Source organism: Xenopus laevis, chromosome 1S (genome assembly GCF_017654675.1).
Source record: "Xenopus laevis strain J_2021 chromosome 1S, Xenopus_laevis_v10.1, whole genome shotgun sequence".
Lineage (NCBI taxonomy): Eukaryota > Metazoa > Chordata > Amphibia > Anura > Pipidae > Xenopus > Xenopus laevis.
In genome coordinates this window covers 125260059-125277968 of record NC_054372.1, presented here as the reverse complement: position 1 = coordinate 125277968, position 17910 = coordinate 125260059, and the positions used below count along the sequence as shown (strand labels likewise).

The window sequence follows — 17910 nt, the reverse complement described above, 5'->3', positions numbered from 1 at the left end:
ATACAATTTGGTGCATTTGACGTTATTTTTAATTGAATTCAGTAACTTGTCTTCAGGATTCAGGAATATCACAGGTGCCCACATATTTCACAAAGTAGCTTGGTAATGGGATCAACATCAGGAAGCCTTTCCGTGCTTTTTCTTCAATAAAGATACAGAGTTTTAGCACGCCTGGACTTCCAGCTTAATTCCCTTCTTCTTCTGGTTTATTCTACAGTTCTATTCTAGACCATAAACTGAATGTCTACATTTAAAAATAATCATGCCTATATAATAACCTTTTGCCTATAATTCTATACAGAACATTCATTTAATGCTTTTTATTGTACAGCGCTGCAGACTATGTTGACCCTTTATAAATACATGTTAATAATAATAATATTACCATAAAATACACCAGAATAGACACCCAAATGGCAATACTATGTCCTATTAATATAGGTTATGTTACATTGATTCAACTTCAATAATTAGTATAAAAAAAAATAGCTTACTTTGCATACCAACAATCTTTCCACACATATTTGCATTAAAAAAAAATTGGGAAGTAGCTATCACACTGTTTGGACTGAAATCATTTTCTACAGAGTACAATGTTATCACCTCTGGGTGCCCATAAAGGTAGTGCTTTGCTGTTGCCTGTAGAGGTTTTTAACAGTCATGGTAAACAATATATGTACTGTACATATGCAGAGGTGGGATGTTCTGTGCACAAAATAAACAGCACCCTTATATTAACCTGCTTGGATACAGCACTAGAACACCTCTCCAAAAAATATATATTATCTTCTTGAGTAAACAACTAATGCAGAAAAGGAACTGGTACAAAGTACAGCTTGCTCAGCTAAGTTCAACACACATAAAAATATATGTCCATGTAGGCACTCTATAATAGCTTCTCTTCCTTCTGCTATGTATGTTTATTGCTATGGTGCTGGCTGGGTTTGTGATTAAAGCTTTATTTTTAAACATTGCCCCAAGCGACTGAGACCTAAACAAAATAAAAAGCTTACTAGTCAAAATTATAGGAAGTGATTATTTGTTAATAAGCATGTTTCTTGGCATCTGTCTGCAGTAAGTAGGTTCCACAACAACTACTTGAACCATATACTGTACATTACTTGCTACTTATAGTGCCTGGTGGCGTAGGTTGAAGTCTAAAGATAAGATAAGTGCTTGGGTGTAGGGTTTAGCTTAGTTTTAATGGTTTCAAAGATAGAGACTGGGGGAGGGAAAACTAAATTGAAATAGTGGCTCATGGGAAGGTTATTGTCTGTTGAGCAAACCACACAGGTGTACACAATAGCTAAATGGCAGGCTGCTCCTCTGTGTAGCCTCATGTAAAGCTGACACTCTACTAACTTTACATGGTGCAAATAGTGTTTTTATGTGGGGCCATAAAGAATGATTATTGAATATTCCTACTGGATCAGTGAAAGTCATCTCTTGATTCATTTGCACTACTTGTGGCTTTGTTTGGAGAAACAGTGCGCTTAAATAAGTGCTGTTCCAAATTAGAATTAGACAAAAACAAACACATTTGTAATTCTAGGTCTGTCTTCGTCATGCCTAGTGACTTCAAATGCCATTAAAAAAAGTTTCAAACATCTGTTAATTATGTTAAAAAATAGGGCTTATTTGCAAATGCAGACACTAATGCAATGTTGCACACAGTGTTGTGAGCCCTGTGTATTTACAAATGAACTTGTGAATATACACTCTCCTTACAAGTAGAGCCTAGCACCTGTTTAGCCTGCTTTGATGAATGGCCCTGATGGGGCAAAATACAGGGTTCACACATAATGCAGGGGATCCCTGAAATCAACACTTGTCATGAGGAGTTGTCACCTTCATGGTTCCCCAACATGCTGCGTCTCTTACACACAGACTTTCTTCCTGTGTTCCCTGCCGGCGGTGGATCTTTCATGTGTTCCATCTCAGTGAATGCAGGAAAAACACAGCCTGTACTTTTTGCTGAGGTTGTACTCACTCTGCCCTAGGGAAGTGACCTGTGACAGAATTAGTGTGTTTCATTACAATGTAACGCATCAAAAAGATCCACTTCTAGATGGATGTGATACATATTCTATAAAAGTAAGAGAGAACTATAATTATGAAGTGCCCCTTTGCTATTTCTAGCTTACTCTGTAGTGATAACACTCCGTTTGCCAGAGTCCTCATGGTGTCTAAAGGCTACAGTGATTGTAAACAGTGGGATTTACATCGTTTTGATTCTTTATGTTTCTTCAAACTCATTCCCAGCTCTTGTCCCAGTGCAACCAGTATGAAGATTATACCCACAGTGAACACTCAAATCAGCTGTGGAATAGAACAAAAGTATGTAACTGATAATGCTGACAACTTGGAACAAAATGAACAGGAAAAAGATCAGGATATCCTCTGTAAATACTTTGGTTTTATTCTCCTAGTCCATCACTTGACAGCTGCCTGAATCTGTGTTTCTCATGTTAGAGGAAACACCCCCCCCCCCACACACACACACACATACAAGATAGATATGATGTACTTTGTATCACTGTTAAATGAGCAGAAATCATATATTGTACTCACCTATGATGGCCCATAGTCTTTCTAAACGTCTGGGCCTATTTATGTTAGCCTAGCACTTCTTGTGCTTCCATAATTATTTGTTTTCAGGCTTTGAATGCTTTTTTTTTTACCAGGCAGAAATGATATTAAATCCAAGAGCAAACATATCATTTGGGGAATAATGCTGAATATTTGCTACTTCTCTATGTGAATTTGAATACTGGAACTTGAAAAAAAGAAGAGTCTGTTCATAATTTAGACTACAATTTCATATTTTCCAAATTTCCTCTCTCTCCTTTCATTAGTAACATTTGCATCAAGTGTCACTTTTAGTGACTGGGCCAGCCAAGCAATAGCCTTATATAGGACAAAGTTTGCTCCTTTTCTATATAATTTTATTAATGGAGTTAATACATTTTTTACCTACGAAGGGGAATTTGTGAAAGTATCTAGCAGATATATTGCTTAGTGTTTCAGCAGGTTAGTGATCAGCATAACTAGAGCTACCTGCATCTTTTGAAGGCTTCTGGGAGGTGCAGTGGAACAGTTTGTGCAGGTCAGAGGTTTAGAATAGAGACCCTTGTGCTAATGTATATTGCTATGTACACACCAGTCATGTGGCTTTAAACCAATCTCACAGTGTACTACAGAGCTGATAGAGCCATTAGTCATATCATGTGTTATTGTGTCACTGTGTGACTCTTCATGCAACATTTAGGGATGTTGAAAATAACCAATCCCAGTTTCTGATGGATTGTGTATCTTGTTTGTAGCTAGGCATCAGCTAGGGCGTGTTGTATCATAGAACGTAGTCAGCAATCTCTGTATTTATGTGATCAATTATCTTCACAGAATGTCATATCCTGCATACCTTTAGGTAAGTTGGTTTGAGGCCAAGCAGACACACTTAGCACACACTATGATTAGATTCCAGCCTAATTATTGTCATATGCTGTTTTCAATACAAAATAATATTTTCAGTAAATTGTGTTTCACTATAAATTAACCTTTAGGGGCGGATCTATCAAAAATGTGAGTTTAGCGCTTAAAAAATAAAAACTCACAAGTTCTATTCATTCCCATGGTATTGTTAGAATTGTATTTATCAATGGGTGAACTCCACATTAATGTTAATACATAAAATCTAAGCTGAGCATCTTACTTTTGTCTGTATATGCTGTTTCTTTGGTTGAACCAATATCAGTTATGGCAGGCACACCAAAAAAAATCACCCCAGAACAAATATTTTTGCTGTATTAAGTCTGTACAACAAAAAATGTGTAAAGATGAGCTTATGCTGTAGTACCTACAATAAAGATGCATTGACTGCTTTGGGGTGCTAAAATATATCCGTTAATCCACTCCGTAAAATGTAGGTTCAGTGCAGTGTCTCCCCCCCCCATTATAACAATAAGTTCCATAATAATCCTATTATGAGAATTGCTTCTTAGGTTAAACCATTAACTCACTGTGGATGGCAACACTTAATACCCTCCTACTTGTGCCTTTAAGTAATAAACCCACTTAGATTGTAAGCTCTGCAGGGCAGGGACATTTTCCTCCTGTGTCTCAATCTTTGTTACAGTGTATATTATTTGCAAACATTTCCACTACTACTGTATTGCATAAATGTAGAGTGCTGCTTATAAGTATGTATTTATTTAAGCAGTCTTTTTATAGCAATTAAAGGTTTTGTTTACCTACATTTTTAGTATGATGTAGCGAGTGATATTCTGAGACACTTTGCAATAGGTTTTCATTTTTTATTATTTGTGGTTTTTGAGTTATTTAGCAGCTTTCCAGTTTGCAATTTCAGCAATCCAATTGCTAGTGTCCAAGTTAGCCTAGCAACCAAACATCGATTTGAATAAGAGACTGGGATATGAAAAAGAGAGGGCCTGAACAGAAATATGAGTCATAAAAAAGTAGCAATAACAATACACGCGTAGCTTTGGAGAACATTTGTTTTTAGAAGCGGTCAGAGACCCCCATTTGAAAAATGAAAAGAGTCAGAAGAAAAAAAGCAAATAATTAAACACTATATAAAATTGAAAAGTTGGTTAGAATTGACGATTCTATAGTATACTAAAAGTTAAGCCAGAGGTGAACTACTCCAAGTTTATCTCAACAAAACAAAAAAAAAGACTTGAGAATCAGTTAACATCACAGGCTGTGTTTATGAAAGAATATACAGGTATGGATGGGATCAGCTATCTGGAAACCTGTTATCTGGAATGCTCCAAATTACAGAAAGGCCATCTCCATTAGACTTTGGATTTTATCCAAATAATACAAATCTTAAAAAACGATTTTCTCTTTCTCTGTAATAATAAACAGTACCTTGAACTTGATTCAAACTAAGTACTACTAACTATAATTAATCCTTTTTGGAAAAACCATTATCCAGAAAACCACAGGTTCCGAGCATTCTGGATAACAGGTCCCATATCTGTATTGCACAGCAGTGAAATATTGTCTGTCCCTTTCTGCAAGCCCTGGCATTTAAACTGGCGTATACAGACCCACACAGCTTAATGTAAAATTGCTCATGGCTTACACTTTTGCCACTTACATTCATTTTTCTTTTTGTTTTAATGATATTAGCAGTTTTAGCACTGCTTATATACTGCATGTGTAACAGTAAATCCCCAGGCAAAAAAAAATGTAAAATGAAAATAAGGCAAATATTACTAATAAATGGAGTATTACACACACACAAAAATATAATCTTTGCAAAAGGACTGCCCTGACACAGACTAATGCCTGGTCTGAAGCAAACTCTATGGCACAAATATGGGAAAAAAATTGCAGAACAGACAAAATTATTTCTCTGTCAGTATTTGTGCATCATTGACTCCGGTTTGGGTATCTGTGCCCACATGCAAACACATTGATATCACTATATTCATCAGACTATGGGGTAAATTTATCAAAGAATTAGAGATGGCCGCTAGAGTGAAATTCCGCCACTCTCCATTCATTTCTATTGGTTTTTGAAAGAGACATTTTTTAAAGGATGAATTTTCACTTTCACCCATTGATAAATACTCTTTTAAAAATCCCATAGAAATGCATAGAGAGTAGCGGAATTTCACAATAGCGGACTATAGCCATCTCTAACTTCACTCTTTGATAAATATACCCCTATGACTGTAGATAAAGGCAAATGAACTCTAGAAGCCTGTGCACAGTGCAGAACATATGCACGAGTTGAGGGCTGCATTAAGAAAACAATCACTTTATTCCATTGTTTTTTAACCTTGTGTCACCAGATATTGATGACTATAATTCTCTAACATATTATAAAAAACATGGAGGTTGTTGTAGTCCAACATTTGGGGACCCAGGAGACCCAGAGAAGACTTTATTCCTAATTTTCACCTGGTTATTTAATTGCATCATTATATGGAAAAAACACATATATATACAGTATTGGGCATGGCCAATGATTGTGTTTTCAAGGTAATATGTAGTGACCTCTTGTGGAGAATAGATGCATAAGACATTAAAGGTGAAATACGAGGTGATTCAGCATGAAAAGACACCCAGGTTATTTAAAAGGATACTGTTATATTGAAAAAATTCATCAGTTAACAATGCTCCTCAAGCAGAATCCTGTATTAGATTTTATTAAATATAATAATTTTGAAGTTTGACATCAGGCACGCCATTTTTCTTATATTCCCAAGTCTTGTGCTCTGATAAGATTCAGTCTCACTTTACTGCTGCGATACAAGTTGGAGTGATGTCAAACAACCACTCCCCCCCCCCTTCCTCCACATCCCAGCAGGTTGGATATTTCCAAGTGAGCTGAGCATTCCAAAAGAGAGAATACATTTAGAGCATGGTGCAACATGTTTATTCATAGATATTTACAAATATAAAAAGTTTAAAATTGTACTACAAATAAAACATTAATAAATGGAAAGGTTACACCTGTATATACATGTACATATGTCCATTCGTAACACATGCGTCTTCAAAAGATAAAATAATTCCCCCCCACCCTTTCGGTATTGGCTGTGTTTTAAAGTCAAAGCAACTGATTTTGTTCCTTTGTTTCAAGTACAGGAAATCAAACGACAGGTGCTAGATAAAAAAGCTACCTGTTGCTGTGTGCAAACTAGAATAACTCATATTAGAAATGGTCCTTGCAGAGATTTTAATAAACAGTAATGCTTTACATAAAATATATCCATATAAAAGAGCAATACAAGATGTGTAATAGACCTCTTGCATTATAATACTCAGCGTTCGCCAGACAATCCCAGTTAGCTCTATCCTACTGCTTCTTTGGTCAACAACAGGGTATAATGTAGCACACATATGGCTCATTACCCCTTCGATCTTTACACAGAGATTTTTTTTCCCATTGTAACACAGTTACATTAGTGAACTATGCCCTAAAAGGAATGTTGGCAAATACAGATTACGTGAAATGGTGAAAAAGCCATGAAAGCTTCATAGAAATGTCTAAACATCCTTTTTGACCATCTCAAGGTCCCTTTTACAATGCAAAACTTAACATACAAATGAGACTGCTAGAACTCATCATACCTGAGATGTCTGGAATGAATGGGCAGAAGGGAAAGTGAAGCCTGGCAAAGAATTTCATTTTAACGTCCGTTATTCTGGATGACCTGAAAAGCACAGTTTAGTAAGTGTGCCAAAAGCCATTCACATTTTCAAGGAGTTAAAAGGAAAAAGCCTATAATACGTCTAAGTGTTCAGCTTGCAAATGATAAAATCAATAATGTACCTGAGCAATAGAGTCACATTGCTGACTGCAGGGAAAAAGCAAGAACCCTTGTACAGTTCTTACATTAATCTTTGAAACTTAAAAGGTTATTGTGTGTATTCCTGATGACCTCCGCCTTAAATCTTAAATGTTCTTTAGCCACAAGGATTATCATGGAGATAATGACAGAGGTGAAAAGTGCTTGAGAGCAGGCTCCGGCCTGTTGCAACATAACCTATGAGAACAAGGCACTCATGCTGCTGTATTGGCTTCATGTATAGAGGGGCTGTCCAACCTGGGGTCTTCCAGTTACAGATAAAGATAAACACTAGCATTATCCAAGAGCTTGAGGTCTGCAGGTTGGACTTATTTAATGTACAGTAAATATCCGTTATTGGATCACTTACCAAATCAGCAGGCGGAAAATGTAAGCCCTACCTCTACATGTGAACAAATGTGCAGTCTGATTAGTAAAATGTATTTAGAAAAAAAAAGGAACAGATTATTATCTGTTTGGGTGGCTGTAACTAGCAGCACATTCTTATAGAGAGAAAAATTCAACAAGCCTTTAAAATTGACAGTAAAAGGGAGTCACCTTATTGAAAAGTAGAAAGATACAAGGTTCTGACGGCATGTGGCATTCTCTGACAATGTTTATAAACTAATGGTTAGAAACCCCTATGAAACACATTAAAAACTACAATTCTTATAGCGGTTGTTTCGATAGATATAGCTATAGATCATGCGGACTAAAGTACTCATCGTGACACGACTGAGCTAATGGAATTATAGGATGTGCCGCTGTTGCAGCTTGCGGCGTAGGCTTCTTGTCCATGGATATCAAGATTCACCTTAAAAATGGATGATGCTTTCAGTAAAAAATCTGCTGCATCCCTGCGCCCAAGTTCTCTTAGTTTATACATTAAGAGTGATATAGTACTTTCTGGAGAATTGTTCAAATCCTGCAAAAGAGCACATATTGGACTTGGCAAAAAGTCTCTTTGAACTGAATTGTTAGTATTGTATTTGGCAACTAAATCAGGCAGGCCCAAGTTCATAGCCAGTAGACACCAATCCTTTCCCATGGGGTCTGGTGGGTCCAAAAGTCGGCTGAGCTTTCTTTTAACAAGAATATTGAGATCAGAAACTTGGTGATCCAGGCCTAGGTTTCCTTGAGAGTACACATCTAGACACCCAAAACAAAGAATGCTACTAAAGCTCTCCTTGTACCCAGCCATGGTGTTAGCCAGTGAAGTCTCCTTTTGTATTTGGGCCCGAAAAAAATCTCTAGGTTGGTAAACCATCAGTGGCTCATGATGTTCTCTCAGCTGCTGAGGGCTCAAGTAATGTTTTACAGTTAAAAGGCCAGGCAACGTTGCTGCAAATAAGTTGTCAATTATACTGCAGATGGATTCAAGAAGTAAACAACATTTGATTTTCTCAGTTTCTAGACCTCTGACTTGCACTTCAATTCCTTGGCCATGGTTGACCATCAACACCAAAACCTCTGCCCCTCGATTTGCTATTTTACATCCGTTTACCCACAAACGTATATCGGCATCTCCATCAGCGCTCTGTTGATGTACCCATCGGCATAAATTAACTTGAACTTTGTGGAAAATTCCACATGGAAAAGGAGTAAGGTGTTCCACAGGAACAATTCTAACACCCCCATAAATCATTATGTCCTCTTCTTCGTCAGCCCATGATCTGTGGAGGTTGTCTGTTTTAATGAGAGCAGGGATGTCCACCATAGTTACGCTGCTTAGATCTCGGGCACAAATGTCCATTGCATCCAAGATCTGGACAAGTTCATCAACATCACTCTCTGTAACCAAGCGCTGAATATCTTCCATTGTATATCTCCCCCTGTAATGGTGTAGGGCTTTAGGGCTTTCTACAGAGAGTAGCTTTCCAAGGACATTGTAGCACAGCCATCGTGGATCTAGAAGCACAACATCTTGGACAGTCTCACTCTGCATTATATTAACCTGTGTAAAACAAGAATTAAAGTTAGAAATAACACTGAGACAAAACATATAGTTGTGTACAGAATAAAAGTGTGTTTAAAAAAGTGAATAAAGCTCAAATAATAGCTTTTATTTCCATACACACAAATGCATTGGGAGCACATTCTATTCAAAATCAAAAATGATATAAAGTGAAGAACACGGAATATTAGGCTGTAAAAAAATAGCAGTGTCTGCATTCTTCTTTACAGACTCAAACATTCACTGTATAAACTAAAAAAGGTTTCAAGATTTTGCTTTGAATCACTGAACTAATATTTAGGGGCTTCTTGCCAATAGCTTGGCTTCACATAGGTGTCTTCTAATTGTAACAGTACTCACAGGTAATGTTAGATCTTCTTTGATCTTCCTGAAGCTGATTATTGGCCATTTTGGCTAGTCTATCTATTCAAATGGTTGTTTTCCATTTTCGGTTGTCATTTTAAAGCATTTGACATCATTTTAGCCGAGTAGCCTATCATTTTCTGCACTTCTTTATGTTTCCCCTCTCCAATCAACTTTTTAATCAAAGTACGCTGATATTTTGAGCAATGTCTGGAACGACCCTTTTTACTCCGAGAAATGCACTATAACCGGCACAACATGTGTTGCCTTCCTTCCTTAAATAAGGGCTGTAATTGACACCTGTTTTTTCACAGAATGAATGACCTCACTAACTGAACTCCACACTGCTATTATTTGGAACATTATTATTTGGAACAAGCCTCAATTAATGATTCAATTACAAAGAATCAGCAGCATGCATGTCATGGGTCTGTTGGTTTTCTATTACTCCACTACACTTACCATGTAAAAATATAATTTCTGCCAAAAACAGTGATCGATCAGGTTTTTGATGTCAGAATGCTATTATTCTGAACACAACTGTACTTCTCATGCTGTAAAACAGTTTTATTTGCTCCTGTAGTAAATAAGATTGTGTACTAATCTAGCCCCCAAGAAATAAAGCTTATTTTAATCATATTGCTTAGGGCTGCTAGTAACAAAAAGAAGCCCTTAGAAAGATACATATATGTAGACATTTAGTGGTAGAAGGTTATACTTACTTCTCCAATACTGTGCAGTTGCAATGCAAGATGTCGAACGTCCTCTTCACTTGCTAGTGGATTCAATTGATCCTGGACATCATAAACAAATTGTTGAAAGGAAAGAAGTTGGTTGGGACCATTCTGCTTTCTCCAGGATGGAAGAGTTGACATCACCTTCTCACACAGTGGTGTCATAGGTGGACAATCCTATAAAAGAGGTGTCATGTCAGGCGTGGAGATACATTTTTGAACATCATTAAGCACAACTTTAGATGTTTCTAACAAACAGAATACATTCACGTATAATAATCTTCTTGTGAGAGAGTGCTGGGTGGAGTAGAGCCAAAATTGCATGGAAAGACATGTGCCAATGGAAACGACATGTGTTTTCGCTATGTATCCCTAAGGGGAGCAGACTTCACCACTTGCACACGGTATTTGTAAACAAGGCCCTTAGTGTTTGCCCTAGTAAAGTTACATTTAACAACTATAGACCTGTGTGTGAATGGTGCCATAGTTCATAGTGCATTCTAGAGTGTCCAGTCCATTGTACAAGTTTACAGCTGATCTAATGAGAGTTACAGAGCTGAGGCTGAAATAGGCAGTGGGTTCCCGGTAGAACAGTAAATCAAAAGATGCCCCCTTTTTTTTGCTTAAAGGAACAGTAACACCAAAAATGTAAAGTGTTTTAAAATAATGAGAATATATGTAGTGTTGCCCTGCACTGTTAAAACTGATCTGTTTGCTTCAGAAACACTACTATAGTTCATATAAACAAGCTGCTGAGTAGCAATGGCGGATATTGAAAAAAGGCTATATGGCACAGGATAATTAGTGGATAACAGATAATATTATGTTCTACAGAGCTTATCTGCTGTGTAAATTAAGCCTTTTCTCCTTTGAATAGCTGCCCCCATGGCTACACAGCAGCTCATTTATATAAACAACAGTAATGTTTCTGGAGCAAACTCTGCAGTTTTACTAGTACAGGGCAACACTGCATTATATTTGTATTACTTTAAAGCATTTTCATTTTTTGATGTTACTGGTCCTTTAAGTTTTGCTGTCCCTGCTTGTAATTATGACTGCATTTAGACAGCGTGGAGAGAGGGATAGAGGAGAACTCTGAGTCTGAGTAGCTCAACTAAAATGAAATGACTTATTACTGACTGGAATGGGAATTCACCAGAGAGACCTTAGAGCTTTTCAGCAATGTAAAGGATTCTTTCAATTTTTTGCAACTCTCAAACAATCAAAATGTCTGGGGAATAAAATTAAATAAATAGCCTGGAGCAATATTACATTATGTAAGAAAATATGTTTAAAAAGCTGAGCCCACAGAATACAGTGTAAAGTGACTAAAGCATTATTTAATGTTTGTTTCTTCATCAGTCTGCTTAATGAAGCAGCTGGTTGTTCTTAAATAGTTCTCATTTCAAGCAATTTAGTTTTGCAGGCCCATAAGGCACAAGTATGCTGTTCAGAAATCAGCTGTGTATAGGACTCATTATAACGGCATTACAATGTTTCAGGGCTGTCCAAACAAAGGTCTTAATGGTCTTACTGGGACATGATTTAAATACTGTATATCCCTGGGGCCATTAGAGATTTAGTCATATTTTTATAGCTCCTGTACATGCTAGTGGGCATGTGGGTAAAAAGGCTTCTTCTAGATCTAAGCATGGTTTCTGCATTTATGGAAGCTATGTAAAACTGTATATACAATACATATGGTATTTATTGCAAGTAACTGCAGCAATAGTATATCCTACCTGTACAAAAAAAAATCAGGGTCTTGTGTAATAGCCTCAAGAGTCATTGATTGTATTTTCTCAAGAAAAATTGTCACACCTTCGGAGATGCAAAGTCACTGCTTGCTTAAGTTGGGGGGGGGGGTCAGTATGGGTATACCACTGTAAAACCTCTTTTATTCAAACATGCTTCAAAATTGTAGATATAATATAGGTAGGATGCTGCAGTACCATAGTACCCTAGGTAGGTATTCAGAGCCACCAAATATCAAAAGTCCAATGTCCAATGACTTACAGATATCAACTGGCTTTTTAATTCCTGGAGGTGATTCCTCAGATGCTTCATCTCCTTGGACCCTGATGCCCCAGCATCCAGAACAAACAGTTTATCCAAAATCTGCAGATCGTTTCCAAATCTAAAGAAACAATTATTTCTGTTATTTCACAATTGCACAAAGAGCAACAAATATAAACAGCTATTTTATTTTATAGCAGTCTGATTTATTTATATGGTTAAAATAATACAAAAATATTCTTTCTGGCTCTTTGGCTAAAATAATCTGAGATTTTATAAATCTGACCCAGATAGTTGAGTTATACCTACCTATTTCTTACTTCTTTTAGCAATGCTAGACTTTTGTCATATCCAAATTCTCCTCCAGCAGGGCGAGGAAGGTTTACAATATCTGCATGTGTGGCCACCAACACAACGTGGAGTAGATTCTTCAGCTTTCCGCCATATGCTATTATATATAATATGAAAAGACACACTGAGAATTTCTCTAAAGGTAAATAAAATTCCTTTCAAAGGCTAACATTATTCTGTGGTTGTACATTGGGACTGAACAAGTTATGATATGAGGTCTTTAGGCAAATTTGTGGAAAGTTCTCTTCAGCTTGCTAATGTATATATTTTTCAAGCACTTGTTTTAAATATTTATTTTATTACTGCATTTATTTATAAATCACCAACATTTTCCGCAACACTGTAAATAATCGTACATAATTTACAAACAAATGGATACGCTAGGTAATGAGGGGCATGCCCAAAGCGGCTTACAGTCTATACAAGTGGGGGGTAGTTGATACTACCAGCTTTCTCATTTGAAAACTGGAAAGAGTCAGGAGAAAAAGGCAAATAATTCATACTGAACCAACCGTTTAATCATGGCTAGTTAGCTACTCTATTCCACCAGCACCAAATAACCAGGAAAAGCCGGTATTGGTAACACATTAATTTACCTCCCCTTGTCACAAACATCAAATGGTGTAGAGATAAATGCCCACATTCTTAATGCAGGATTAGCCATTGCTCATAGTAACCGCACATTCACTGTAAACATATTTATTGATTGGATTCACAGTAATAAGGCTATCACATGCCAAAAATGTCACTGGCAAATACCCATCATCACTGGTAGTGGTGGTTTTAGGTAGAGTCCTGCGTGGGTCCATTTTTTTGGAACCTGTACCCGCAACCTGCAATCCGCAACCCGGACCCGCATTCTTACCCGCTTGGACCCGCTACCCGACCCGCAAGTACCTTATCCGCAACCTGGACCCGCGACCATCAAGAATCAGGACAGCTGTCACTTTAAACCGGAAGTGACATCATCGGAAGTAGGCATGATCAGAAAAAAAGGAGTAAAATAGGAAGTGCTCTCATTGTAAACCGGAAGTGACATCATCGGAAGTAGGCATGATCAGAAAAAAAGGAGTAAAATAGGAAGTGCTCTCATTGTAAACCGGAAGTGACATCATCGGAAGCAGACAATCAGAAAAAAGGAGTAAAAATTGCTATTGAGAAGACCCGCGGGCCGACCCGTCTACCCGCAACCCGCAGGGTACCGCAGGTTTTTACGGGTACCCGACCCGCTGCAGGTGCATTTTCAAGTCAAAAACAGTCTACTTGAAATGTAGAAAATGTATGATTTCTCGAAAGAGTAACTGCTGGGAGTGACATTAGCATAAGTCTGTTCAAAATCTGATTACACTGGGTAAGTGATCTAATGTGCCAGGAGATCAGGTTTAGCAATGGAAAAATATTCTTTATTCTTCAAGTGACCTAACATGGCAGAATGGAAATTCTGCTGCATCAGAAGGTTCCTTTTTTCTCAGAAAACTGGTGGATCATATCAGTTTCATAATGAATGGTACATTATGCATCCCTTAGTGTTTAGTCCCCTTCCAACTTGTGTACAGTATCACCATCCTGATACTCGTCAACACCAAGTAGTTTACGTAAGGATTTGAAAAAACGGACTATAAATTAAATTCCTATATCCCAGAAGAACCCTTTCCTTAGGACCTTTAACAGAACATTATCAATCTTCCATCTATTACATGTTCTGCAGATCACCAGAAAGAGTTGATGAAAAGGTTCCACAGCACAATCTGCACTTAATTGATTGAGTGTTCCGTCAGAGAGAGAATGAGACAGGAATTATAATATGCACTGCCTGTGCAAACAGAATTAGGGGCTCTCAAGAGCAGAGTGTCCTTCAGTTAATATTAGCTAGGCATCCAAGGTTTGATTATCAGAGGTCTAATGAGTTTCATAGATACAAGTTTAAAAAAGAAAAACTCCTGCATCATAGATTTACATAAAAAAGGGTGAAATAAAAAAACCTACCTATTGGTTCTTCTACAGGAACAAGTGATTTTATGAAGTTGAGCCAGAATATGACTTGATTCAGTTGAGTCTCATAGGGTTCTTCAAGGCTAAAAACTACAACGTGAATTGATGTGGGATCATTGGCAGCAAAATAATCATAGCTGCAATAATACGTTGGGTTTCCAGAAAATTCCCAGACACTGAAATCTCCAATACCTAAACGGAAAGAAGATTTATATAAATTGAAGGGGTGTGCACTTGGTGTCTACATTTGTGGCCCTGTGCTAACTGTTTTCTTAAGGTATGCATTAAAAGGGTGGTTCACCTTTAAGTAAACTTTCAGTTTCAGTTGTTTGCCTTAATATTCTATTTCACTGGCCCTATCTAACAACAAATGTAATATATAATACAAATGTATAGTTATTGCTACTTTTGTTACTTATCTTTCTATTTAGGGCCTCTCCTATTCATATTCAGTCTCTCATTCAGGTCATTGCATGGTTGCTAGGGTAATTTATACTGAAGCAACTGGATTGCTGAATTTGCAAACCAGAGAGCTGCTGAATAAAAAGCTAAATAACTCAAAAACCACAAATAAAAAAACATGAAACCCAACTGCAATTGGTTTCAGAATATAACATGCTACATCATACTAAAGGTTAATTTAAAGGTGAACAAACCCATTAAGTTCAGGTCTCCCTTGTGCTAGTAACCACTGTTCTAATTTTTCTGTGATTTATATTATTTTTATTAAGTACTTATATGCATAGGTCCATATTTATATCTCTGTAATACACAAAAGCCATGAACATCTTGGAAATTATATCCTTATAAACGGTGAGTTCTAATGTCATCAGTTATAAACGGTGAGTTCTGATGTCATTTCTGTCACATGACTCACTGAAACTTGTGTATTATAATAAATAAAGTACCCCCAGTTGCAAAATATCAGGATATTAGAAGTTACCTCGGAGTTCCATGACCTGTATAAAAACACATGGCCTTCGGCCTCGTGTTTTTATATGGTCATGAAACTCCTCGGTAACTTATAATATCCTTATATTTTACAAGAGGGGGTACTTTATTCATTATATAATACCCTACACTGTGTCAATTAAGCATGAATGCACATGCTGACTGAACAAATGAAGGTATTAGTTGAACTTCCATATTTGCATCTATACGTGTACATTGGCTGCATCTATCATTCGTTTAGCTAGGGTTTAGCATTCAGCAATACAGTTGAAATGTAGAATATCAAATGCAGAAAAGCCATTTATACCATGAAGATTGGCAGTCTGGATGTCTATAGCCTTGGTTGACTGGTCATCCATGTAAGAGTGAGGGGACGGTGAAACAAATACTTCAAGAACCCCTTTGGTTAGTCCTGGCTCAAACATCATACTCCGACTTCTTACACTCACATTCTCACAACCAGGGTAGAGATCCGAGATGCTCACTGAAACTGAATAATAGGAAAACGGCAAGTTAGAATCCTAGAAAATATATTGCAAAATGCTTGAAAGGTTTCTACAGTGACTTAAAAATTACATTGTATTTCTATCCAGTTACCCAAAGAGATTTAAAAACTGTGCAACTCGACTTCCAAAATGTATTGCTTACATTAACAGTTCATCATTTATGACAGATTCTGCTTCCTTTCCTAAGACACTGCCATGTGTCCACCATAAGCATATAATAATGGCAAAACAAATGCATTTAACTGTTTTTTTCATGTTTAAATTGTTTTCAGTAGCAAGGTTATCCATAGTCTGCAGATTAGTTATTTAGTTTTTTATTCAGTCAGATGCCTATGATTATTGCACAGGTAGTTTTCACCTGATGCCATGCCAGTCCATCAACAAAGCTCCTTCATTAATAGCATAAACAGCACCCTCAAGTGGCTTGCAAATATGCTCAACACTTAAAGGACCAGTACTATTAAAAAGTGAAAATATTTTATTTATATATGTATCTGGTAAATAACCACTATAAAACAAGCGCCCTATATTAGTCCTGCAGAAAGCCATGTATTTTATACAGCACTTATTTGTTGTGTAAATATGAGCCTTTTTGCCCTGTTCAGCTTGCTGCCCACATGGCTACTAGGGATGTACCTAATCTACTATTTTGGATTCGGCCAAACCCCTGAATCCTTTATTTGCATATGCCAATTAGGGTTGGGAAGGGGAAAACATTTTTTAACTTCCTTGTTTTGTGACGAAACCAAATCCTGCTGAAAAAGGCTGAATCCTTGCCGAATCCCAAACCGAATCCTGGATTGGTGAATGGCTACACATCACTTTATTTATATAAACTAAAGTAGTCTTTCAAACACAACATTTTGCCAGTACAGGGCAGCAATACATTATTTGAAAATTCATATAAAATACTGGAATTTTTTGGTGCTACTATTCCTTTAACAAACTCAGAATTATGCGAATAATATGGTGTATGGTACAGAGGGCAGCGCTGTTTGGCATAAAGCTAAGGTTGCCACCTGTTTGGTTTATGTAGTACGAAAGGCAACTTGAAATGTGATGCCAAGAATAGATAACCTGTCTTGGTTGTTAGTGGAGAAGAAGGAAATCTGGAAGAGTTAGTGGATGAAAGGCGAGGTCGGCGTCTTCTGAAAAAGCTTCGGATGAGACCACATTTGAGGGACTCTACAAGCGTGGTCTTTCCAGATCCCATGTGTCCAAATAACTTCAACTTAATTCTTGGTTGGGGGTTTGGAGACGGTCTGAGCTGCTGAATGAACAAGGTTCTGTATGTATCCTAAAAGGAAAAAGAAAACTGATCAGTCTAAAAAGAACTATTACAATGGACACACAATCAGGTAAAAGGCTCTGCATTCCTACAACAGTAAAAATTTATGCCTTCAAATGTATCCCTGGGCTCTCCATGTTTTGGGCCATATTTCTGGAATTGGTGACTCCACATGACACGTGATTGGAAATCTTAAAAACATTAGCAAAGAGTCAGGTTTCATCTGACATAGAATATGCTGTAGGGTGGATTACTACTAATCAGCACTATGCTGCCATGCAATGTAAATGAATCAATTGCTAATAAGCAGAATGGGTATATATGAAAGGGTTGCCTTTAAAAGCAGGAGACCGCTAACATTAAAACACTGAACTGTGTTTAGTTGCAGTAAAGACTCTTTTGACTTGAAGTCAGCCTGAAGTATTTTAAA

General features: G+C 37.1%; 1 protein-coding gene across 4 annotated transcripts in view; it reads right to left on the bottom strand.

The window, feature by feature from the left end:
• Positions 1-6386: 6386 nt before the first annotated feature.
• dapk1.S (death associated protein kinase 1 S homeolog) overlaps positions 6387-17910 on the bottom strand; it is a 94462-nt gene continuing 82938 nt past the window's right edge. For 3 of the 4 annotated variants that reach the window (XM_018235767.2, XM_018235777.2, XM_041574761.1), the window contains 7 exons: positions 17270-17489; positions 15994-16176; positions 14730-14927; positions 12702-12840; positions 12393-12513; positions 10365-10553; positions 6394-9279 (listed from right to left, as the gene is read on the bottom strand). In XM_018235767.2, the coding sequence (XP_018091256.1) occupies positions 8047-9279; positions 10365-10553; positions 12393-12513; positions 12702-12840; positions 14730-14927; positions 15994-16176; positions 17270-17489 (2283 nt within the window). In that variant the 3' untranslated portion in view covers positions 6394-8046. 4 annotated transcript variants of the gene reach the window in all.